This window comes from Anas platyrhynchos, chromosome 31 (assembly GCF_047663525.1).
Source record: "Anas platyrhynchos isolate ZD024472 breed Pekin duck chromosome 31, IASCAAS_PekinDuck_T2T, whole genome shotgun sequence".
Classification (NCBI taxonomy): Eukaryota; Metazoa; Chordata; class Aves; order Anseriformes; family Anatidae; genus Anas; species Anas platyrhynchos.
This window is the reverse complement of record NC_092617.1, coordinates 2,975,484-2,999,883: the sequence shown is the minus strand read 5'-3', so window position 1 is coordinate 2,999,883 and position 24,400 is coordinate 2,975,484. Positions and strand designations below refer to the sequence as shown.

Genomic DNA, 24,400 nt, shown 5'->3' with positions numbered 1-24,400 from the left:
CCTCAGCATTATGACCACAGCAATAGGACCTCAGCAATAGGATCTCAGCATTGTGACCTCAGCAGTGTGACCTCAGCAATAGGACCTCAGCATTGTTACCTCAGCATTGTTACCTCAGCAATAGGACCACAGCATTGTGACCTCAGCACTGTGACCTCAGCATTGTGACCTCAGCAATAGGACCTCATGAAAAGGACCTCACCATTGTGACTTCAGCAATGTGATCTCAGCAATGTGACCTCAGCAAAAAGACCTCAGCAATAGGACCTCAGCAATGTGACCTCAGCATTGTGACCTCAGCAATAGGACCTCAGCAAAAGGACCTCAGCATTGTGACCTGAGCATTGTGACCTCAGCAATAGGACCTCAGCAATAGGACCTCAGCATTGTGACCTCAGCCGTGTGACCTCAGCAATAGGACCTCAGCATTGTTACCTCAGCAATAGGACCTCAGCATTGTGACCTCAGAATTGTGACCTCAGCATTGTGACCTCAGCATTGTGACCTCAGCAACAGGACCTCAGCAATAGGACCTCAGCAATAGGATCTCAGCATTGTGACCTCAGCATTTTGACCTCAGCAATTGGACCTCAGCTTTTTGTCCTCAGCATTATGACCACAGCAATAGGACCTCAGCAATAGGACCTCAGCTTTGTGACCTCAGCATTTTGACTACAGCAATAGGACCTCAGCTTTGTGTCCTCAGCATTATGACCTCAGCAATAGGACCTCAGCAATAGGATCTCAGCTTTGTGACCTCAGCATTTTGACCACAGCAATAGGACCTCAGCTTTGTGTCCTCAGCATTATGACCACAGCAATAGGACCTCAGCAATAGGATCTCAGCATTGTGACCTCAGCAGTTTGACCACAGCAATAGGACCTCAGCTTTGTGTCCTCAGCATTATGACCTCAGCAATAGGACCTCAGCAATAGGATCTCAGCTTTGTGACCTCAGCATTTTGACCACAGCAATAGGAGCTCAGCTTTGTATCCTCAGCATTATGACCACAGCAATAGGACCTCAGCAATAGGACCTCAGCATTTTGACTTCAGCATTGTGACCTCAGCAAGAGGACCTCAGCATTGTGACCACAGCAATAGGACCTCAGCATTGTGACCCCAGCAATAGGACCTCAGCAATAGGACCTCAGCAATAGGACCTCAGCATTGTGACCTCAGCAATAGAACCTCAGCATTTGAACCTCAGCAATAGGACCTCAGCATTGTGACCACAGCAATAGGACCTCAGCATTGTGACCTCAGCATTGTGACCTCAGCAATAGGACCTCAGCAATAGGACCTCAGCATTGTGACCACAGCAATAGGACCTCAGCAATAGGACCTCAGCATTGTGACCTCAGCATTGTGACCTCAGCAATAGGGCCTCAGCAATAGGACCTAAGTATTGTGACCTCAGCATTGTGACCTCAGCATTGTTACCTCAGCAATAGGACCTCAGCATTGTGACCTCAGCAACAGGACCTCATCAATAGGACCTCAGCAATAGGACCTCAGCATTGTGAACTCAGCAATAGGACCTCATGAAAAGGACCTCAGCATTGTGACTTCAGCAATGTGATCTCAGCAATGTGACCTCAGCAAAAAGACCTCAGCAATAGGACCTCAGCAATGTGACCTCAGCATTTTGACCTCAGCAATAGGACCTCATGAAAAGGACCTCAGCATTGTGACTTCAGCAATGTGATCTCAGCAATGTGACCTCAGCAAAAAGACCTCAGCAATAGGACCTCAGCAATAGGACCTCAGCATTGTGACCTCAGCCGTGTGACCTCAGCAATAGGACCTCAGCATTGTTACCTCAGCAATAGGACCTCAGCATTGTGACCTCAGAATTGTGACCTCAGCATTGTGACCTCAGCATTGTGACCTCAGCAACAGGCCCTCAGCAATAGGACCTCAGCAATAGGATCTCAGCATTGTGACCTCAGCATTTTGACCACAGCAATAGGACCTCAGTTTTGTGTCCTCAGCATTATGACCACAGCAATAGGACCTCAGCAATAGGACCTCAGCTTTGTGACCTCAACATTTTGACCACAGCAATACGACCTCAGCTTTGTGTCCTCAGCATTATGACCTCAGCAATAGGACCTCAGCAATAGGATCTCAGCTTTGTGACCTCAGCATTTTGACCACAGCAATAGGACCTCAGCATTGTTACCTCAGCATTATGACCACAGCAATAGGACCTCAGCAATAGGACCTCAGCATTGTGACCTCAGCAGTGTGACCTCAGCAATAGGACCTCAGCATTGTTACCTCAGCAATAGGACCACAGCATTGTGACCTCAGCACTGTGACCTCAGCATTGTGACCTCAGCAATAGGACCTCATGAAAAGGACCTCAGCATTGTGACTTCAGCAATGTGATCTCAGCAATGTGACCTCAGCAAAAAGACCTCAGCAATAGGACCTCAGCAATGTGACCTCAGCATTGTGACCTCAGCAATAGGACCTCAGCAAAAGGACCTCAGCATTGTGACCTGAGCATTGTGACCTCAGCAATAGGACCTCAGCAATAGGACCTCAGCATTGTGACCTCAGCCGTGTGACCTCAGCAATAGGACCTCAGCATTGTTACCTCAGCAATAGGACCTCAGCATTGTGACCTCAGAATTGTGACATCAGCATTGTGACCTCAGCATTGTGACCTCAGCAACAGGACCTCAGCAATAGGACCTCAGCAATAGGATCTCAGCATTGTGACCTCAGCATTTTGACCACAGCAATTGGACCTCAGCTTTGTGTCCTCAGCATTATGACCACAGCAATAGGACCTCAGCAATAGGACCTCAGCTTTGTGACCTCAGCATTTTGACCACAGCAATAGGACCTCAGCTTTGTGTCCTCAGCATTATGACCTCAGCAATAGGACCTCAGCAATAGGATCTCAGCTTTGTGACCTCAGCATTTTGACCACAGCAATAGGACCTCAGCTTTGTGTCCTCAGCATTATGACCACAGCAATAGGACCTCAGCAATAGGATCTCAGCATTGTGACCTCAGAATTTTGACCACAGCAATAGGACCTCAGCTTTGTTCCTCAGCATTATGACCTCAGCAATAGGACCTCAGCAATAGGATCTCAGCTTTGTGACCTCAGCATTTTGACCACAGCAATAGGACCTCAGCTTTGTGTCCTCAGCATTATGACCACAGCAATAGGACCTCAGCAATAGGACCTCAGCATTTTGACTTCAGCATTGTGACCTCAGCAAGAGGACCTCCGCATTGTGACCTCAGCTTTGTGACCTCAGCATTGTGACCTCAGCAATAGGACCTCAGCAATAGGACCTCAGCAATAGGACCTCAGCATTGTGACCTCAGCAATAGAACCTCAGCATTTGAACCTCAGCAATAGGACCTCAGCATTGTGACCACAGCAATAGGACCTCAGCAATAGGACCTCAGCATTTTGACTTCATCATTGTGACCTCAGCAAGAGGACCTCAGCATTGTGACCTCAGCTTTGTGACCTCAGCATTGTGACCCCAGCAATAGGACCTCAGCAATAGGACCTCAGCAATAGGACCTCAGCATTGTGACCTCAGCAATAGAACCTCAGCATTTGAACCTCAGCAATAGGACCTCAGCATTGTGACGACAGCAATAGGACCTCAGCATTGTGACCTCAGCATTGTGACCTCAGCAATAGGACCTCAGCAATAGGACCTCAGCATTGTGACCACAGCAATAGGACCTCAGCAATAGGACCTCAGCATTGTGACCTCAGCATTGTGACCTCAGCAATAGGGCCTCAGCAATAGGACCTAAGTATTGTGACCTCAGCATTGTGACCTCAGCATTGTTACCTCAGCAATAGGACCTCAGCATTGTGACCTCAGCAACAGGACCTCATCAATAGGATCTCAGCAATAGGACCTCAGCATTGTGACCTCAGCAATAGGACCTCATGAAAAGGACCTCAGCATTGTGACTTCAGCAATGTTATCTCAGCAATGTGACCTCAGCAAAAAGACCTCAGCAATAGGACCTCAGCAATGTGACCTCAGCATTGTGACCTCAGCAATAGGACCTCAGCAAAAGGACCTCAGCATTGGCACCTGAGCATTGTGACCTCAGCAATAGGACCTCAGCAATAGGACCTCTGCATTGTGAACTCAGCAATAGGACCTCAGCAATAGGACCTCAGCATTGTGACCTCAGCAATAGAACCTCAGCATTTGAACCTCAGAAATAGGACCTCAGCATTGTGACCACAGCAATAGGACCTCAGCATTGTGACCTCAGCATTGTGACCTCAGCAATAGGACCTCAGCAATAGGACCTCAGCATTGTGACCACAGCAATAGGACCTCAGCAATAGGACCTCAGCATTGTGACCTCAGCATTGTGACCTCAGCAATAGGACCTCAGCAATTGGACCTCATGAAAAAGACCTAATCATTGTGACTTCAGCAATGTGATCTCAGCAATGTGACCTTAGTAAAAAGACCTCAGCAATAGGACCTCCGCATTGTGACCTCAGCACTGTGACCTCAGCATTGTGACCTCAGCAATAGGACCTCAGCAAAAGGACCTCAGCATTGTGACCTCAGCAATAGGACCTCAGCATTGTGACCTCAGCATTGTGACCTCAGCAATAGGACCTCAGCAATAGGACCTCAGCATTGTGACCTCAGCAGTGTGACCTCAGCAATAGGACCTCAGCATTGTTACCTCAGCATTGTTACCTCAGCAATAGGACCACAGCATTGTGACCTCAGCACTGTGACCTCAGCATTGTGACCTCAGCAATAGGACCTCATGAAAAGGACCTCAGCATTGTGACTTCAGCAATGTGATCTCAGCAATGTGACCTCAGCAAAAAGACCTCAGCAATAGGACCTCAGCAATGTGACCTCAGCATTGTGACCTCAGCAATAGGACCTCAGCAAAAGGACCTCAGCATTGTGACCTGAGCATTGTGACCTCAGCAATAGGACCTCAGCAATAGGACCTCAGCATTGTGACCTCAGCCGTGTGACCTCAGCAATAGGACCTCAGCATTGTTACCTCAGCAATAGGACCTCAGCATTGTGACCTCAGAATTGTGACCTCAGCATTGTGACCTCAGCATTGTGACCTCAGCAACAGGACCTCAGCAATAGGACCTCAGCAATAGGATCTCAGCATTGTGACCTCAGCATTTTGACCACAGCAATAGGACCTCAGCTTTGTGTCCTCAGCATTATGACCACAGCAATAGGACCTCAGCAATAGGACCTCAGCTTTGTGACCTCAGCATTTTGACCACAGCAATAGGACCTCAGCTTTGTATCCTCAGCATTATGACCTCAGCAATAGGACCTCAGCAATAGGATCTCAGCTTTGTGACCTCAGCATTTTGACCACAGCAATAGGACCTCAGCATTGTTACCTCAGCATTATGACCACAGCAATAGGACCTCAGCAATAGGATCTCAGCATTGTGACCTCAGCAGTGTGACCTCAGCAATAGGACCTCAGCATTGTTACCTCAGCATTGTTACCTCAGCAATAGGACCTCAGCATTGTGACCTCAGCACTGTGACCTCAGCATTGTGACCTCAGCAGTAGGACCTCATGAAAAGGACCTCAGCATTGTGACTTCAGCAATGTGATCTCAGCAATGTGACCTCAGCAAAAAGACCTCAGCAATAGGACCTCAGCAATGTGACCTCAGCATTGTGACCTCAGCAATAGGACCTCAGCAAAAGGACCTCAGCATTGTGACCTGAGCATTGTGACCTCAGCAATAGGACCTCAGCAATAGGACCTCAGCATTGTGACCTCAGCCGTGTGACCTCAGCAATAGGACCTCAGCATTGTTACCTCAGCAATAGGACCTCAGCATTGTGACCTCAGAATTGTGACCTCAGCATTGTGACCTCAGCATTGTGACCTCAGCAACAGGACCTCAGCAATAGGACCTCAGCAATAGGATCTCAGCATTGTGACCTCAGCATTTTGACCACAGCAATTGGACCTCAGCTTTTTGTCCTCAGCATTATGACCACAGCAATAGGACCTCAGCAATAGGACCTCAGCTTTGTGACCTCAGCATTTTGACCACAGCAATAGGACCTCAGCTTTGTGTCCTCAGCATTATGACCTCAGCAATAGGACCTCAGCAATAGGATCTCAGCTTTGTGACCTCAGCATTTTGACCACAGCAATAGGACCTCAGCTTTGTGTCCTCAGCATTATGACCACAGCAATAGGACCTCAGCAATAGGATCTCAGCATTGTGACCTCAGCACTGTGACCTCAGCATTGTGACCTCAGCAATAGGACCTCATGAAAAGGACCTCAGCATTGTGACTTCAGCAATAGGATCTCAGCTTTGTGACCTCAGCATTTTGACCACAGCAATAGGACCTCAGCTTTGTGTCCTCAGCATTATTACCACAGCAATAGGACCTCAGCAATAGGACCTCAGCATTTTGACTTCAGCATTGTGACCTCAGCAAGAGGACCTCAGCATTGTGACCTCAGCTTTGTGACCTCAGCATTGTGACCCCAGCAATAGGACCTCAGCAATAGGACCTCAGCAATAGGACCTCAGCATTGTGACCTCAGCAATAGAACCTCAGCATTTGAACCTCAGCAATAGGACCTCAGCATTGTGACCACAGCAATAGGACCTCAGCATTGTGACCTCAGCATTGTGACCCTAGCAATAGGACCTCAGCAATAGGACCTCAGCATTGTGACCTCAGCAATAGGACCTCAGCAATAGGATCTCAGCTTTGTGACCTCAGCATTTTGACCACAGCAATAGGACCTCAGCTTTGTGTCCTCAGCATTATGACCACAGCAATAGGACCTCAGCAATAGGACCTCAGCATTTTGACTTCAGCATTGTGACCTCAGCAAGAGGACCTCCGCATTGTGACCTCAGCTTTGTGACCTCAGCATTGTGACCTCAGCAATAGGACCTCAGCAATAGGACCTCAGCAATAGGACCTCAGCATTGTGACCTCAGCAATAGAACCTCAGCATTTGAACCTCAGCAATAGGACCTCAGCATTGTGACCACAGCAATAGGACCTCAGCAATAGGACCTCAGCATTTTGACTTCATCATTGTGACCTCAGCAAGAGGACCTCAGCATTGTGACCTCAGCTTTGTGACCTCAGCATTGTGACCCCAGCAATAGGACCTCAGCAATAGGACCTCAGCAATAGGACCTCAGCATTGTGACCTCAGCAATAGAACCTCAGCATTTGAACCTCAGCAATAGGACCTCAGCATTGTGACCACAGCTATAGGACCTCAGCATTGTGACCTCAGCATTGTGACCTCAGCAATAGGACCTCAACAATAGGACCTCAGCATTGTGACCACAGCAATAGGACCTCAGCAATAGGACCTCAGCATTGTGACCTCAGCATTGTGACCTCAGCAATAGGGCCTCAGCAATAGGACCTAAGTATTGTGACCTCAGCATTGTGACCTCAGCATTGTTACCTCAGCAATAGGACCTCAGCATTGTGACCTCAGCAACAGGACCTCATCAATAGGATCTCAGCAATAGGACCTCAGCATTGTGACCTCAGCAATAGGACCTCATGAAAAGGACCTCAGCATTGTGACTTCAGCAATGTTATCTCAGCAATGTGACCTCAGCAAAAAGACCTCAGCAATAGGACCTCAGCAATGTGACCTCAGCATTGTGACCTCAGCAATAGGACCTCAGCAAAAGGACCTCAGCATTGGCACCTGAGCATTGTGACCTCAGCAATAGGACCTCAGCAATAGGACCTCTGCATTGTGAACTCAGCAATAGGACCTCAGCAATAGGACCTCAGCATTGTGACCTCAGCAATAGAACCTCAGCATTTGAACCTCAGAAATAGGACCTCAGCATTGTGACCACAGCAATAGGACCTCAGCATTGTGACCTCAGCATTGTGACCTCAGCAATAGGACCTCAGCAATAGGACCTCAGCATTGTGACCACAGCAATAGGACCTCAGCAATAGGACCTCAGCATTGTGACCTCAGCATTGTGACCTCAGCAATAGGACCTCAGCAATTGGACCTCATGAAAAAGACCTAATCATTGTGACTTCAGCAATGTGATCTCAGCAATGTGACCTTAGTAAAAAGACCTCAGCAATAGGACCTCCGCATTGTGACCTCAGCACTGTGACCTCAGCATTGTGACCTCAGCAATAGGACCTCAGCAAAAGGACCTCAGCATTGTGACCTCAGCAATAGGACCTCAGCATTGTGACCTCAGCATTGTGACCTCAGCAATAGGACCTCAGCAATAGGACCTCAGCATTGTGACCTCAGCAGTGTGACCTCAGCAATAGGACCTCAGCATTGTTACCTCAGCATTGTTACCTCAGCAATAGGACCACAGCATTGTGACCTCAGCACTGTGACCTCAGCATTGTGACCTCAGCAATAGGACCTCATGAAAAGGACCTCAGCATTGTGACTTCAGCAATGTGATCTCAGCAATGTGACCTCAGCAAAAAGACCTCAGCAATAGGACCTCAGCAATGTGACCTCAGCATTGTGACCTCAGCAATAGGACCTCAGCAAAAGGACCTCAGCATTGTGACCTGAGCATTGTGACCTCAGCAATAGGACCTCAGCAATAGGACCTCAGCATTGTGACCTCAGCCGTGTGACCTCAGCAATAGGACCTCAGCATTGTTACCTCAGCAATAGGACCTCAGCATTGTGACCTCAGAATTGTGACCTCAGCATTGTGACCTCAGCATTGTGACCTCAGCAACAGGACCTCAGCAATAGGACCTCAGCAATAGGATCTCAGCATTGTGACCTCAGCATTTTGACCACAGCAATAGGACCTCAGCTTTGTGTCCTCAGCATTATGACCACAGCAATAGGACCTCAGCAATAGGACCTCAGCTTTGTGACCTCAGCATTTTGACCACAGCAATAGGACCTCAGCTTTGTATCCTCAGCATTATGACCTCAGCAATAGGACCTCAGCAATAGGATCTCAGCTTTGTGACCTCAGCATTTTGACCACAGCAATAGGACCTCAGCATTGTTACCTCAGCATTATGACCACAGCAATAGGACCTCAGCAATAGGATCTCAGCATTGTGACCTCAGGAGTGTGACCTCAGCAATAGGACCTCAGCATTGTTACCTCAGCATTGTTACCTCAGCAATAGGACCACAGCATTGTGACCTCAGCACTGTGACCTCAGCATTGTGACCTCAGCAATAGGACCTCATGAAAAGGACCTCAGCATTGTGACTTCAGCAATGTGATCTCAGCAATGTGACCTCAGCAAAAAGACCTCAGCAATAGGACCTCAGCAATGTGACCTCAGCATTGTGACCTCAGCAATAGGACCTCAGCAAAAGGACCTCAGCATTGTGACCTGAGCATTGTGACCTCAGCAATAGGACCTCAGCAATAGGACCTCAGCATTGTGACCTCAGCCGTGTGACCTCAGCAATAGGACCTCAGCATTGTTACCTCAGCAATAGGACCTCAGCATTGTGACCTCAGAATTGTGACCTCAGCATTGTGACCTCAGCATTGTGACCTCAGCAACAGGACCTCAGCAATAGGACCTCAGCAATAGGATCTCAGCATTGTGACCTCAGCATTTTGACCACAGCAATTGGACCTCAGCTTTTTGTCCTCAGCATTATGACCACAGCAATAGGACCTCAGCAATAGGACCTCAGCTTTGTGACCTCAGCATTTTGACCACAGCAATAGGACCTCAGCTTTGTGTCCTCAGCATTATGACCTCAGCAATAGGACCTCAGCAATAGGATCTCAGCTTTGTGACCTCAGCATTTTGACCACAGCAATAGGACCTCAGCTTTGTGTCCTCAGCATTATGACCACAGCAATAGGACCTCAGCAATAGGATCTCAGCATTGTGACCTCAGCACTGTGACCTCAGCATTTTGACCTCAGCAATAGGACCTCATGAAAAGGACCTCAGCATTGTGACTTCAGCAATAGGATCTCAGCTTTGTGACCTCAGCATTTTGACCACAGCAATAGGACCTCAGCTTTGTGTCCTCAGCATTATGACCACAGCAATAGGACCTCAGCAATAGGACCTCAGCATTTTGACTTCAGCATTGTGACCTCAGCAAGAGGACCTCAGCATTGTGACCTCAGCTTTGTGACCTCAGCATTGTGACCCCAGCAATAGGACCTCAGCAATAGGACCTCAGCAATAGGACCTCAGCATTGTGACCTCAGCAATAGAACCTCAGCATTTGAACCTCAGCAATAGGACCTCAGCATTGTGACCACAGCAATAGGACCTCAGCATTGTGACCTCAGCATTGTGACCTCAGCAATAGGACCTCAGCAATAGGACCTCAGCATTGTGACCACAGCAATAGGACCTCAGCAATAGGACCTCAGCATTGTGACCTCAGCATTGTGACCTCAGCAATAGGGCCTCAGCAATAGGACCTAAGTATTGTGACCTCAGCATTGTGACCTCAGCATTGTGACCTCAGCAATAGGACCTCAGCATTGTGACCTCAGCAACAGGACCTCATCAATAGGACCTCAGCAATAGGACCTCAGCATTGTGACCTCAGCAATAGGACCTCATGAAAAGGACCTCAGCATTGTGACTTCAGCAATGTGATCTCAGCAATGTGACCTCAGCAAAAAGACCTCAGCAATAGGACCTCAGCAATGTGACCTCAGCATTGTGACCTCAGCAATAGGACCTCAGCAAAAGGACCTCAGCATTGTGACCTGAGCATTGTGACCTCAGAATTAGGACCTCAGCAATAGGACCTCAGCATTGTGACCTCAGCCGTGTGACCTCAGCAATAGGACCTCAGCATTGTTACCTCAGCAATAGGACCTCAGCATTGTGACCTCAGAATTGTGACCTCAGCATTGTGACCTCAGCATTGTGACCTCAGCAACAGGCCCTCAGCAATAAGACCTCAGCAATAGGATCTCAGCATTGTGACCTCAGCATTTTGACCACAGCAATAGGACCTCAGCTTTGTGTCCTCAGCATTATGACCACAGCAATAGGACCTCAGCAATAGGACCTCAGCTTTGTGACCTCAGCATTTTGACCACAGCAATAGGACCTCAGCTTTGTGTCCTCAGCATTATGACCTCAGCAATAGGACCTCAGCAATAGGATCTCAGCTTTGTGACCTCAGCATTTTGACCACAGCAATAGGACCTCAGCATTGTTACCTCAGCATTATGACCACAGCAATAGGACCTCAGCAATAGGACCTCAGCATTGTGACCTCAGCAGTGTGACCTCAACAATAGGACCTCAGCATTGTTACCTCAGCATTGTTACCTCAGCAATAGGACCACAGCATTGTGACCTCAGCACTGTGACCTCAGCATTGTGACCTCAGCAATAGGACCTCATGAAAAGGACCTCAGCGTTGTGACTTCAGCAATGTGATCTCAGCAATGTGACCTCAGCAAAAAGACCTCAGCAATAGGACCTCAGCAATGTGACCTCAGCATTGTGACCTCAGCAATAGGACCTCAGCAAAAGGACCTCAGCATTGTGACCTGAGCATTGTGACCTCAGCAATAGGACCTCAGCAATAGGACCTCAGCATTGTGACCTCAGCCGTGTGACCTCAGCAATAGGACCTCAGCATTGTTACCTCAGCAATAGGACCTCAGCATTGTGACCTCAGAACTGTGACCTCAGCATTGTGACCTCAGCATTGTGACCTCAGCAACAGGACCTCAGCAATAGGACCTCAGCAATAGGATCTCAGCATTGTGACCTCAGCATTTTGACCACAGCAATTGGACCTCAGCTTTTTGTCCTCAGCATTATGACCACAGCAATAGGACCTCAGCAATAGGACCTCAGCTTTGTGACCTCAGCATTTTGACCACAGCAATAGGACCTCAGCTTTGTGTCCTCAGCATTATGACCTCAGCAATAGGACCTCAGCAATAGGATCTCAGCTTTGTGACCTCAGCATTTTGACCACAGCAATAGGACCTCAGCTTTGTGTCCTCAGCATTTTGACCACAGCAATAGGACCTCAGCTTTGTGTCCTCAGCATTATGACCTCAGCAATAGGACCTCAGCAATAGGACCTCAGCTTTGTGTCCTCAGCATTATGACCTCAGCAATAGGACCTCAGCAATAGGATCTCAGCTTTGTGACCTCAGCATTTTGACCACAGCAACAGGACCTCAGCAATAGGACCTCAGCAATAGGATCTCAGCATTGTGACCTCAGCATTTTGACCACAGCAATAGGACCTCAGCTTTTTGTCCTCAGCATTATGACCACAGCAATAGGACCTCAGCAATAGGACCTCAGCTTTGTGACCTCAGCATTTTGACCACAGCAATAGGACCTCAGCTTTGTGTCCTCAGCATTATGACCTCAGCAATAGGACCTCAGCAATAGTATCTCAGCTTTGTGACCTCAGCATTTTGACCACAGCAATAGGACCTCAGCTTTGTGTCCTCAGCATTTTGACCACAGCAATAGGACCTCAGCTTTGTGTCCTCAGCATTATGACCTCAGCAATAGGACCTCAGCAATAGGACCTCAGCTTTGTGTCCTCAGCATTATGACCTCAGCAATAGGACCTCAGCAATAGGATCTCAGCTTTGTGACCTCAGCATTTTGACCACAGCAATAGGACCTCAGCTTTGTGTCCTCAGCATTATGACCACAGCAATAGGACCTCAGCAACAGGACCTCAGCATTTTGACTTCAGCATTGTGACCTCAGCAAGAGGACCTCAGCATTGTGACCTCAGCTTTGTGACCTCAGCATTGTGACCTCAGCAATAGGACCTCAGCAATAGGACCTCAGCAATAGGACCTCAGCATTGTGACCTCAGCAATAGAACCTCAGCATTTGAACCTCAGCAATAGGACCTCAGCATTGTGACCACAGCAATAGGACCTCAGCATTGTGACCTCAGCATTGTGACCTCAGCAATAGGACCTCAGCAATAGGACCTCAGCATTGTGACCACAGCAATAGGACCTCAGCAATAGGACCTCAGCATTGTGACCTCAGCATTGTGACCTCAGCAATAGGGCCTCAGCAATAGGACCTAAGTATTTTGACCTCAGCATTGTGACCTCAGCATTGTGACCTCAGCAATAGAACCTCAGCATTGTGACCTCAGCATTTTGACCTCAGCATTGTTACCTCAGCAATAGGACCTCAGCATTGTGACCTCAGCAACAGGACCTCATCAATAGGACCTCAGCAATAGGACCTCAGCATTGTGACCTCAGCCATAGGACATCAGCAATTGCTACACCGGGCCTGATGGCACCGGATGGGATGGGCCTCTCTCGGAGAGGAGTAAGGATCTTTGGTCAGGAGTTGGCAGGGCTGATAGATAGGGCTTTAATGTAGAGTCGAAGGGGAAAGGGACTAAAACCAGGCGCGCCGGTGAAGACCTAAGGGATGGTACGCTAGAATCAGAGGGGCTGTGTGCCAGTGAGGTCCTTCGGTTAGATCCACAAGGTGCTGAGTGTAAGGAGACGCACCTGAAGTGTTTCTACACGAACGCACGCAGTATGAGGAATAAAATGGATGAGCTAGAAGTCCTGGCCCAGTCCCGCAACTACGACATCATCGGCATAAGCGAAACCTGGTGGGATGAGTCCTGTGACTGGGGTGTTGCGATAGATGGTTACAGGCTCTTCAGGAGGGACAGGCAGGGTAGGCGAGGTCGTGGGGTGGCGATGTATGTGAAGCAGGGGCTGGATTGTGTGGAACTCCAGGTCGGTGATGGCAAAGTTGAGAGCCTCTGGGTAAGGATCAAGGGACGAACGAATAAAGGGGATGTCGTTGTGGGAGTCTATTACAGACCGCCTGGCCAGGACGATAGCGCCGATAACTTATTCTTTACAGAACTAAGAGAGGCCTCGATATTAACTCCCCTTGTCCTTATGGGGGACTTCAACTTGCCAGACGTTAACTGGGAGTGCCACACGGCTGACACGAGCAAATCCAGGAGGTTCATGAAGCACCTAGATGATAACTTCTTGGTGCAGGTGCTAACGGAGCCAACTAGGAAAGGTGCCCTCCTAGACCTGTTGCTAGAAAACAGAGAGGGTCTGGTGGGAGATGTGGTGATTGGTGGCCGCCTCGCTCATAGCGACCATGAAGTGGTTGAGTTCAAAATTTACGGTGACAGAAGGAAAAGTGCCACCAAAACGTCATCCCTAGATATGGGGAAGGCGGACTTCAGGCTGCTCGGGGAACTAGTCAGCAAGGTCCCCTGGGAAGCTGCGCTTAAAGCCTTGATGTCCACCAGTGCTGGTCACTCTTTAAGCGATGCCTCCTAGAAGCACAAGATCAGGCAATTCCTAAATATCGCAAGTCAGGCGGGCGGGGCAGGAGGCCGGCGTGGCTGACCAGGAACATTCTGATGGAGATTAGGCGGAAACAGAGAGTGTTTCGCTACTGGAAGGAGGGCCAGGTAACGTGGAAAGAATACAGGGATGTTGTTCGTGTTTGTAGGAAGAAAATTCGTGTGGCTAAAGCACACCTAGAGTTGAAGCTGGCTGTGTCTGTGAGAGAAAATAAAAAGGGTTTTTTTAGATATGTGAATGGAAAAAGGAGAACTAAAGAATACATAGGGCCGCTCCTTGATAGGGAAGGTCTCCTCACAGACGATGACATAGGCAAAGCAGAGACGCTTAACGACTTCTTTGCCTCTGTCTTCAATGCCGATGATGGGCTTCGGGACCCAGGGTGCCCTGAGCTGGAGGACCGGGACGGTGGGGATGACAAACTCCCAACCGACCCTGAACGCGTGCGGGATTTGCTGCTCCACCTGGATCCCTACAAGTCCATGGGTCCGGATGGGATTCATCCCCGGGTGCTGAAGGAGCTGGCGGACGTCATCGCGGAACCTCTCTCAATTATTTTTCAATGATCCTGGGAGTCTGGAGAGGTCCCGGTAGACTGGAAGCTGGCAAATGTTGTGCCGATTTTCAAGAAGGGTCAGAAAGAAGACCCTAGCAATTACAGGCCTGTCAGTCTCACGTCAGTGCCTGGTAAAATCATGGAGAAGATGGTTCTCGAACGTATTGAGGCGCACCTGGGGGACAATGCAGTCATTGGTCCCAGCCAGCATGGTTTGTGAAGGGTAGGTCCTGCCTAACTAACCTGATTTCCTTTTATGATAAGATCACCCGTATGGTGGACCAAGGGAAACCAGCTGATGTGATTTTTTTGGACTTCAGCAAGGCTTTTGACACGGTTTCCCATAGGATCCTACTGGACAAAATGTCCAGCATACAGCTAAATAAAAACATCATACGATGGGTGAGCAATTGGCTAACGGGCAGGGCCCAAAGGGTTATGGTAAATGGCGCTGCATCAGGCTGGCGGGCGGTCACTAGTGGGGTCCCTCAAGGCTCCATTTTAGGGCCGGTACTTTTCAATATTTTTATAAACGATCTGGATGTAGGAATAGAAGGTATTTTGAGCAAGTTTGCCGATGACAGCAAACTTGGAGGAGTTGTGGACTCTGTTGAGGGTGGAAAGGCCTTGCAGAGGGATCTGGATAGGTTGGAGAGCTGGGCGATCGCCAACCGCATGAAGTTCAATAAGAGCAAGTGCCGGGTCCTGCACCTGGGACGGGGAAACCCTGGCTGCACGTACAGACTGGGCGATGAGACGCTGGAGAGCAGCCTAGAAGAGAGGGATCTGGGGGTTGTGGTAGACAGCAAGTTGAATATGAGCCAGCAGTGTGCCCTGGCAGCCAGGAGGGCCAACCGTGTCCTGGGGTGCATCAAGCACGGCATCGCTAGTAGGTCAAGGGAGGTGATTGTCCCGCTCTACTCTGCGCTGGTGAGGCCCCACCTCGAGTACTGTGTGCAGTTCTGGGCACCACAGTATAAAAAGGACATGAAAGTGTTGGAGAGTGTCCAGAGGAGGGCTACGAAGATGGTGAAAGGCCTGGAGGGGAAGACGTACGAGGAACGGCTGAGGGCACTGGGCCTGTTCAGCCTGGAGAAGAGGAGGCTGAGGGGAGACCTCATCGCAGTCTACAACTTCCTCGTAAGGGGGTGTCGAGAGGCAGGAGACCTTTTCTCCATTAACACCAGTGACAGGACCCGCGGGAACGGGGTTAAGCTGAGGCAGGGGAAGTTTAGGCTTGACATTAGGAGGGGGTTCTTCACAGAGAGAGTGGTTGCACACTGGAACAGGCTCCCCAGGGAAGTGGTCACTGCACCGAGCCTGTTTGAATTTCAGAAGAGATTGGACTGTGCACTTAGTCACATGGTCTGAACTTTTGGGTAGACCTGTGCGGTGTCAAGAGTTGGACTTGATGATCCTTAAGGGTCTCTTCCAACTCAGGATATTCTATGATTCTTTGATTCTATGATTGTTTTTGTGGTGTCTCACTGGATCTGAGCTAGGTCTGATAACTCCAATTCTCCTGGTGGCCATGGTCCTTGTAAGGCATCTCTGTAGGATGCTGGCCTGGTTCCTGGTGAGCAGGCACCACTGCTCGTACGGCATCCCTCATGGAGGGTGTTCACAAGTCTATGGAGCTGGATGTAATATAGCCGAGGGTACTGAGGGAGCTGGCAGAAGTGCTCACCAAGCTACCTTCCATCATTTATCAGCAGTCCTGGCTATCAGTCAACTGGTGACTAGCAAATGTGATGCTCTCCTACAAAATGGCTTGTTGGAGGCCTGTCCTTAGTGTCCCCCAGGGCCCAGTACTGCGGCCATTTCTCTTCAATATAGCCATCAATGATGTGGATGAGGGGATTGAGTGCACCCTCAGTAAGTTTGCAGATGACACCAAGTTTGGAGTGCATGTTGATCTGTTAGGAGGGCTTGTGAGGCCACAACTCGAGTACTGTGCTCAGCTCTGGGGCCCCAATAAGAATGTGTATCTATTAGAAGGTGTCCAGAGGAGGGCCATGGGGCTGATCAATGGGCTGCATCACTTTTCCTAGGAACGTGCTGAGGAAGATGGGTTTGTTCGGCCTGGACAAGAGAAGGCTCTGGGGAGACCTTAAAGAGCCCTTCCAGTACCAATAGGGTGCCTAGAAGAAAGCTGAGGAGGGACTCAGAGTGTCATGATAGGAGTAGCGGTAATGGTTTTAAACTGAAAGAGGGTAGATTTAGATTAGCTATTAGAAAGAAGTTCTTGACTTAAGGGTGGTAAGGCTCAGAACAGGCTGCCCAGGGAAGCTGTGGATGCCCTGTCCCTGGAAGTATTCAAGGCTAGGTTGGATGGGGCTTTGAGCAACCTGGTCTAGTGGAAGCCGACTCGATGGTGGGGCAGAGTGAGAAGCAGAGAAGGCCTTGATGCTGTGCAAACACTGCAGAGGAACAGCGACTACAGCTGTGGGTGACCAACAGTGCTCTGGTCACATATCAAAAACACAGCACTGCAGGGGCTGCTCTGCAGAGGAACTCTGTCCCAGCCAGAATCAGTGTCCCCACAATGGGCAAGAAGCTCTGGAAGGAGCCAGGAAGGTGCTAATAAGCACCAGGACAACTGAGTAAGCCCAAAGGCCTTTCTGAAGGGTCACCGAGTGCCACCTGAGAGGCAGTGTTGGGCAGTGGGGACGGCCAGGAGAAATTCTTGTGAGAAGGATGTGAGAAACAAGGAAATGTCACTGCCATTGCCCCAGGGCTGTAACAGATCGCTCACAAGACTCCTTTGATGGGGATTTGTGAGCCCAGGGGACAGCAGTGAATGGAGCCCGCAGAGCGTGAGCCTGTCGTATGTGGACTGAGCAGAGCTCAAGTGCTCAATCTGCTGTGAGCACACAGAGGAGAGCTCTGCAGCCCCAGGGCACACAGCAACCCCAGCAAAGGAGCCTGGCGAGTGATTCCTTGCAGCCCCGGGGCAATGGCAGTGACTCCATGAGCTGGGTCTGCTTCCCAGCTTGCCCAGCACATCCCTGCAGAGTGTCTAGTGCCCCAGGAATCCCGTCCCCCTCACCCTACAGAGCAGCTCCACCAGCTGAGGCTGGGGCTGGGGCTGGGGCTGGGACTGGGGCTGGGAGGTGCTTCCCCAAGTGTTTTCCAGGCCAGCTTCATGCACAGGGCTTCTGGATGTGAGCGTGATCTTCACTTAGAGCAAGGATCTGAGAGACCACCAAAAGGCACAGGGCAGGAGGTCCCTCTGGCCCAAGTACCTTACAGGACTGGCACGGAACTGGCTCCTCAGAGAGGCTGGGAGCCCATCATCAATGCTGCAAGGATCACAGCCAGATTACTTGTAGGTGGGCAGGTCCTGTCCCCAAAAGGAGGTGTTTTGTAGGTATGGTATTATGAGGTCAGTGGTGCTTCAGAAATTTTAGTCCAAACCCTTTTTCCATTATCTTTACACTCTTGCTCAGCCTGATCCCTGTCCTTAACACTAGCATTAAAATGCTATAATTAACTCTAGTATTCTTGCAGATCTAAACAAAATGTTAAACCAAAGAGCTTGCACATACCCTAACCACAGAGCTGACACCCCAAGCAGAACACCAAACCCTCCTACTAAAAATTTGCTTAATCTCTAACACAGAAAAGTTTGCTGTAATCCCTAATGCCATAAAAGAACAACTAACATCCAAAGCCTGTCTTCCCGTGCATTAACCTCCTCACCTTTAACCCTTTTCCTAACCTTTAAATTTAGGTTCTTTTTCCCTAGGGGCAAGGCAGGAACTGTGAGGCTGTTCTGCAGTAACATGGCATTCAAAGATGGATGTGAGGGGCCATGGATCTGATCAGCTTTTAGGCCACAAGGAGGAGATGGGTGGGGATGCTCTGAGGAGCTCAGCTCTACCTCAAGATCTCCTGCCCCAGCAGGAGGAATGTGACTGTTGCAGGGACTGTGAGGTCACTTCTGTCTCTGCACTTGATAAGGCAGCTGCAGGAACGTGTCACAGAAAGGGACTGTGAGGTCACTTGTGTCTGGAGGTGGCAGGTCACCCTTGCCTTCTCCCTGGGAACTGGACTTTTGGGCTGACATCTGGCAGTGGCCCTGCTAGGCCAGCAGAAGGCACCTGCTTGGCATGCTGACTGGGGGATCCCCTCTGCCTCCAGAGCCAGGAGGACCCAGACAGAAAGAAGGCCCCAACATGGGTTGTCCTGTCCCTTCTGCCTGAGTCCATGACTGCACAGCAGGAGGCACAAGGCTTGGCTGTGTCTAGCCAAGAAGCTGCAAGGCCAGCAGTAGGCCCCTGGCTTGGAAGCTTCTGCTGAGGTGACTTGTGTCTGGTTGGCTGAGAGGCCACAAGGAGCCTGCTGGGTTGGGCTGCCTACTTCAGGAGTGGTTTCCACTCTGATGGAGTTTACTTTCGTAATATGAAAGAGCAGGAGAGAAAAACTGCCAAAAAGTGCACCCTGGACTGTTTCCACCAGCCGTGAGGAGGAAGAAATGTCCAGGGGAACAACTGGTCTTGCTGCTAGAGTCAGAGGCAAAGAAAGCATTAAGAGCCTCAACCTTTACCTCCTTTCTTGTTACCAGGTTTCCCCCCACATCCAACAAATGATGATGATTCTCCCTAATCTTCCTTTATTTGAAGTATTTCTATAAGCAGTTTTTATTGTCTTTGACAGTAATATACAAATTGAGCTCCAACTAGGCTTTGGCCCTTCTAGTTTTGACCTGCACAACCCCAGAACATTCAGGACACAGCTCCAGACAAACTGACAGCATGCATGAGAACGAAGCACAGAAGAGATGGAACCTGGCAGCCTTCCATCCCCTACCCTTCTGTGACTCTGTGCTGCAATGCCATTCAACTGGTTACTCCTGTATTGTCCAAACTTTCCTGCAAGTCCTGATGCTGCTGTCTTGTCAGAGATAGCACAATCACACACAAAGTTTGAACTGTCTGCCTGTAGACATGAAGAGCTGACAGAATGGAGCATCAGTGTGGGGCAACCTTGAGAAACTGCAGGATTTTGCCTACAGAAACCTCTCGGCATTTACAAGGAGAAGAGCCCAGTCCTGCACGGATGAAGAGTAACCCCACATATCCAGGCAGAGTGGGACCCTGCAGAGTGAGCAGTGCCCAGGAGGAGGATGGCCTGAGCACCACGAGGGACGCCATACGAGCAGTGGTGCCTGTTCACCAGGAACCAGGCCAGCTTCCTACAGAGCTGCCCTACAAGGAACATGGCCACCAAGAAGATCTGAGTTATCAGACTCAGCTGAGACCCGGTGTGACACCACACAGACAAGTGCCTACAAATAGCCAGTAAAGAGGTGCAGGTCAGGGAGTCCCTTAGACAGCCTGGTTTGGAGAAGAATAAGGGCTATGGCAATGCTGAAAGTCCCAACAGGACTCAGGTCTTTGTGTCCATAGCTAAGGCTATTGTCTGTGCCACTGAGGCCTATATGGCCTATGAGCTTCTTGTTAAAGCACCAGGGCCTCATTGCCTCCTCGCCCCCAACCTTGAACCAGGCAGGGGTCATACCATTCTCCTGCACTTGGCCATGCACATCCCCATCTCCTACTGCCCCACAAAAAGCTCTGAGCAAGGTGTGAAGGGAAAGGATCTCCTGTGCCAGGGGCTGGAGGTCAAGGCCTGGCCCTTGTGCTTGGTGACACACATCCAGTTTGTCTACACACCAGTGTCACCTTCACATTGCCTTTGTCTCCTTGTCCTCACTGCCTCCAGGGTTCTGCTCTAATGAGCTCCAAGGGAGGCTGTGTCAGTGCTGGCCCTCAGGGGAACACTGCAAGAAACTTGCCTCTGACTTGCACTTCTGGAGAGATGTCTTCAATTGTCTCTGAGTGCCTGAGGTTCGTGGGCTCATCAGGCAAGCCCCCAGAGGGGTGATTGCAGTGCCTTGGGCTGGTGCTGTGCTGCTGATCTGGGCCGGGCTCGTGGGACAGAGAGAGCTCGTGACAAGAGGGCCATGGTGCAGAGAGACAGCTGTGCCCAGGAGCAGCTCCTCTGCACAGCGCAGCAGGGCTGGGGGCTCTGACCGCAGCTGGCACACAGAGAGGACAGAAGGAGAGAGGGCTTGGAGGCACTGAGGAGCGCAACAACAGAGGGCAGCGTGTGGCAGGACACATCTGCAGGCTCTTGGCACCGTGAGGTTCTGGCAGCAGGGCCATGCAGGTGGGGCTGCCAGAGGGGTCTTCTACAGCTGGCACATCTAATGGCTGATAGCGTCTGTCAGGGTGGGTCTCACTCTTTGTAATTTGGACTAGGATAAGCTTTAGAGAGTAGCATTTATGAATGGGCATTTCAGGAGGAAGACTGAGGCTTGGTTAGTCTGAGGAGGAAGGCTTTTTTGGATTCAGTGCCCTAAGTGCCTAATTCTTGCAGTGGAGGCGAATCTGAGTGAGTGTGAGCACACGGCTTGTGGTATGGGGTCTGTTAGCATGGACAAGGAAGAGATGTGGGAACACAGAACCAGTTCCCAGCAAGGATATGGGCAGGAGGTGTGAGGCAGCTCCTGCTAGAAATGCTGTGTGAGGGAGGGCTCAGGCACTTCCCTGGGACAATCCCTGCTATTCTCTCCCACAAGCACAGCGCAGCTGAGACCAGAACGGATGGACAGACTGGCTGTGCTCTCTGAAGTACACTCTGCACTAGAGGAATAGTATCTGTGACTCTGAGGATCCACAAGGTTTTGCTTGTAGTGCAGCAGGAATGACAGTATAGGAAAAAGAAATGACCACAGCCCTTCTCTGCCGTTAGGTGATTTGGGAGCAACAATTTGTTCATTTCAAGAGTTAAAATATTGTGAGAATACTCCATGTTCCTCTTCACTACTTTCTATAGGTAAGAACTGTTAACTGCACTGCCTACAGCAGAGTCCCCTGCTCCCAGGGACACCGTCACCAAGCAACAGTAAGAGCTCCTGAAGTGAACCTGCCTAATCTCTTCTTAGAGGCCGAAATTGAAACATAAATTATCATATACTTTTGTTGTGCCTTCTTACTGCCTTGTCCCTCCTTGGATAGGACCCCATGCCCAGAAACAGCAGATGTCCAACATCAGCTCAGTCACTGAGTTCCTGCTCCTGGCATTTGCAGACACGCGCGAGCTGCAGCTCCTGCACTTCGCGCTCTTCCTGGGCATCTACCTGGCTGCCCTCCTGGGCAACGGCCTCATCCTCAGCGCCGTAGCCTGCGACCACCGCCTCCACACCCCCATGTACTTCTTCCTCCTCAACCTCGCCCTCCTCGACCTGGGCTGCATCTCCACCACTCTGCCCAAAGCCATGGCCAATGCCCTCTGGGACACCAGGGCCATCTCCTATGAAGCATGTGCTGCCCAACTCTTTCTCTTTGTTTTGTTGGTTGTAGCAGAGTATTGTCTCCTCACCGTCATGGCCTACGACCGCTACGTTGCCATCTGCAAGCCCCTGCACTACGGGAGCCTCGTGGGTAGCAGAGCTTGTGCCCAGATGGCAGCAGCTGCCTGGGGCAGTGGCTTTCTCACTGCTGTCCTGCACACGGCCAACACATTTTCCCTGCCCCTCTGCCGAGGCAATGCTGTGGACCAGTTCTTCTGTGAAATCCCTCAGATACTCAAGCTCTCCTGCTCAGATACCTACGTCAGGGAAGTGGGTGCACTTCTTTTTAGTTTGACTTTAACATTTGGTTGTTTTATTTTCATTGTTTTCTCCTATGTGCAGATCTTCAGGGCAGTGCTGAGGATGCCCTCTTCTCAGGGCCGGCACAAAGCCTTTTCCACGTGCCTCCCTCACCTGGCCGTGGTCTCCCTGTTTGTCAGCACTGTCCTGTTTACCTACCTGAAGCCCCCCTCCATCTCCTCGCCATCCTTGGACCTGGTGATGGCAGTTCTATATTCGGTGGTGCCTCCAGTATTGAATCCTCTCGTCTACAGTATGAGGAATCAGGAGCTCAAGGAAGCTTTGTGGAAATTGATGTTTAGATGTGTTGCAGGAGAATAAGTGGTCAGTCTGCTTCTGCAGATGAGTCATAATGTTACTTGTTATAGGAACGGCCTATAGACTGTTTCTTTTTGTTTGTGTGCTTGTGTGCAATTTTATTACTCAATTTCCTTAGTTTTAGTTCGGTTAATGTTACCCACTAAAATGATATTATTCATCCCAATTCCGCTTAAGTATGTAGTTTTAAAGTCTAGCTTAGCAACTATACAAAAAGAGCCCGTCTATCTGTGAACTTAAGGAAGGAGTCTGCACTGCCGTCTTATTCTGACATCCTTCCTCTGAGACCAGGCCTGGCTCTGCAGGGGCAGTGCCCATGTGCAGGGGTGCAGAGGAAAAGAGTCCCATCCCAGCAGCACGGCCAGGGAGCACCAGCGCTTGGGGCATGCAGAGCTGTCATCTTGCCACTGCTGCCCTGTCCTGCTGAGCCCTGCTGGTGGGGTCAGGCCCAGCTGTTCCTGGAGCTTGGTGCCAGTGCTGCTGTGGGGCTATGCTGGGACTGCAGGCAGGGACAGGCAGTGGGCACGGCAGTGGCACAGCTGGCCTCCACTGCAGCACTTCCCTCCTAAGGGGGGATCTCTTCCGAGGTGGACTGACCAGAGCTCAAGTGCTCAATCTGCTGTGAGCTGGCAGAGGAGAGCTCTGCAGCCCCAGGGCACACAGCAGCCCCAGCAAAGGAGCCTGGCGAGTGATTCCTTGCAGCCCTGGGGCAATGGCAGTGACCCCATGAGCTGGGTCTGCCTCCCAGCCTGCCCAGCATGGCCCTGCAGAGTGCCCTCATGCCCCAGGCACCACAGCCCCCTCGCTCTGCAGAGCAACACCTCTGGTTGTCATGTCAGAGATCTCAAATTTTGACTAAATTCATACCTCATAGCTGTTTTTTAGTTTTCTCCTTAGGGGTGGCTACTGCCTCCAAGATGCCTGAGGGGAGGTAAATCCTGCATCAGGGCCTGCGAGATATTAACCTGGATCCATAGGAGTCATTCTGGAACCAACGCTTGTATATAGGATGTAAATTTTTGTAGAGGCGCAGAGCTGATGGGCACATGCAGGATGCTCCTACAGAACTTTGTTCCCTTTTCCCTACTGACTACAACACCACTTCTGTCTCAGGAACAGAGTAGTCGGCAGAGTGAGACAGATACTCTGAGACCATGAAAGCCACCAGAAAGCTGATCCCAATAAGATAATCAATATGAGGACAACAGGAGAAGCCTGGCCACCAGAGAAGTGAGATTTGGGGGAGGGAAGAGGAGCTTGGGAAGCAGAAATTAATGATTTTGTAGAGGTAAGAGGTTTCATGTAATGTTGATGGTGCTTTAAAACTGGCTTAAAACAGTCATGTAAAACCCTTACACTATTTTGACCAGTAACCCTAATCCCAAAACCTGAATGTTGCTCCAACACCTTGACAGAAATCCACTGCAGTAATACCTGACCTCAGAGTATCCCTTCAAGCAGAACTCAGCCCATAGCCCCTTTCCTTACCTTTACTCTCTTGCTCATCCTAATCCCTTCCCTTAACACT

The 24,400-nt window shown here is 50.1% G+C and overlaps 1 protein-coding gene across 1 annotated transcript; it reads left to right on the top strand.

Moving 5' to 3' along the window:
• Positions 1–21,942: 21,942 nt before the first annotated feature.
• Positions 21,943–22,875, top strand: LOC113840678 (olfactory receptor 14C36-like). The gene has a single exon (XM_027447414.3). It carries the CDS (start codon positions 21,943–21,945, stop codon positions 22,873–22,875), a length of 933 nt encoding a protein of 310 aa, XP_027303215.3.
• Positions 22,876–24,400: the final 1,525 nt, after the last annotated feature.

What these genes read in the sequence shown, in the direction of transcription:
- LOC113840678 (XM_027447414.3), top strand. Translation starts at nt 21,943, where the DNA reads ATGTCCAACATCAGCTCAGTCACTGAGTTCCTGCTCCTGGCATTTGCA.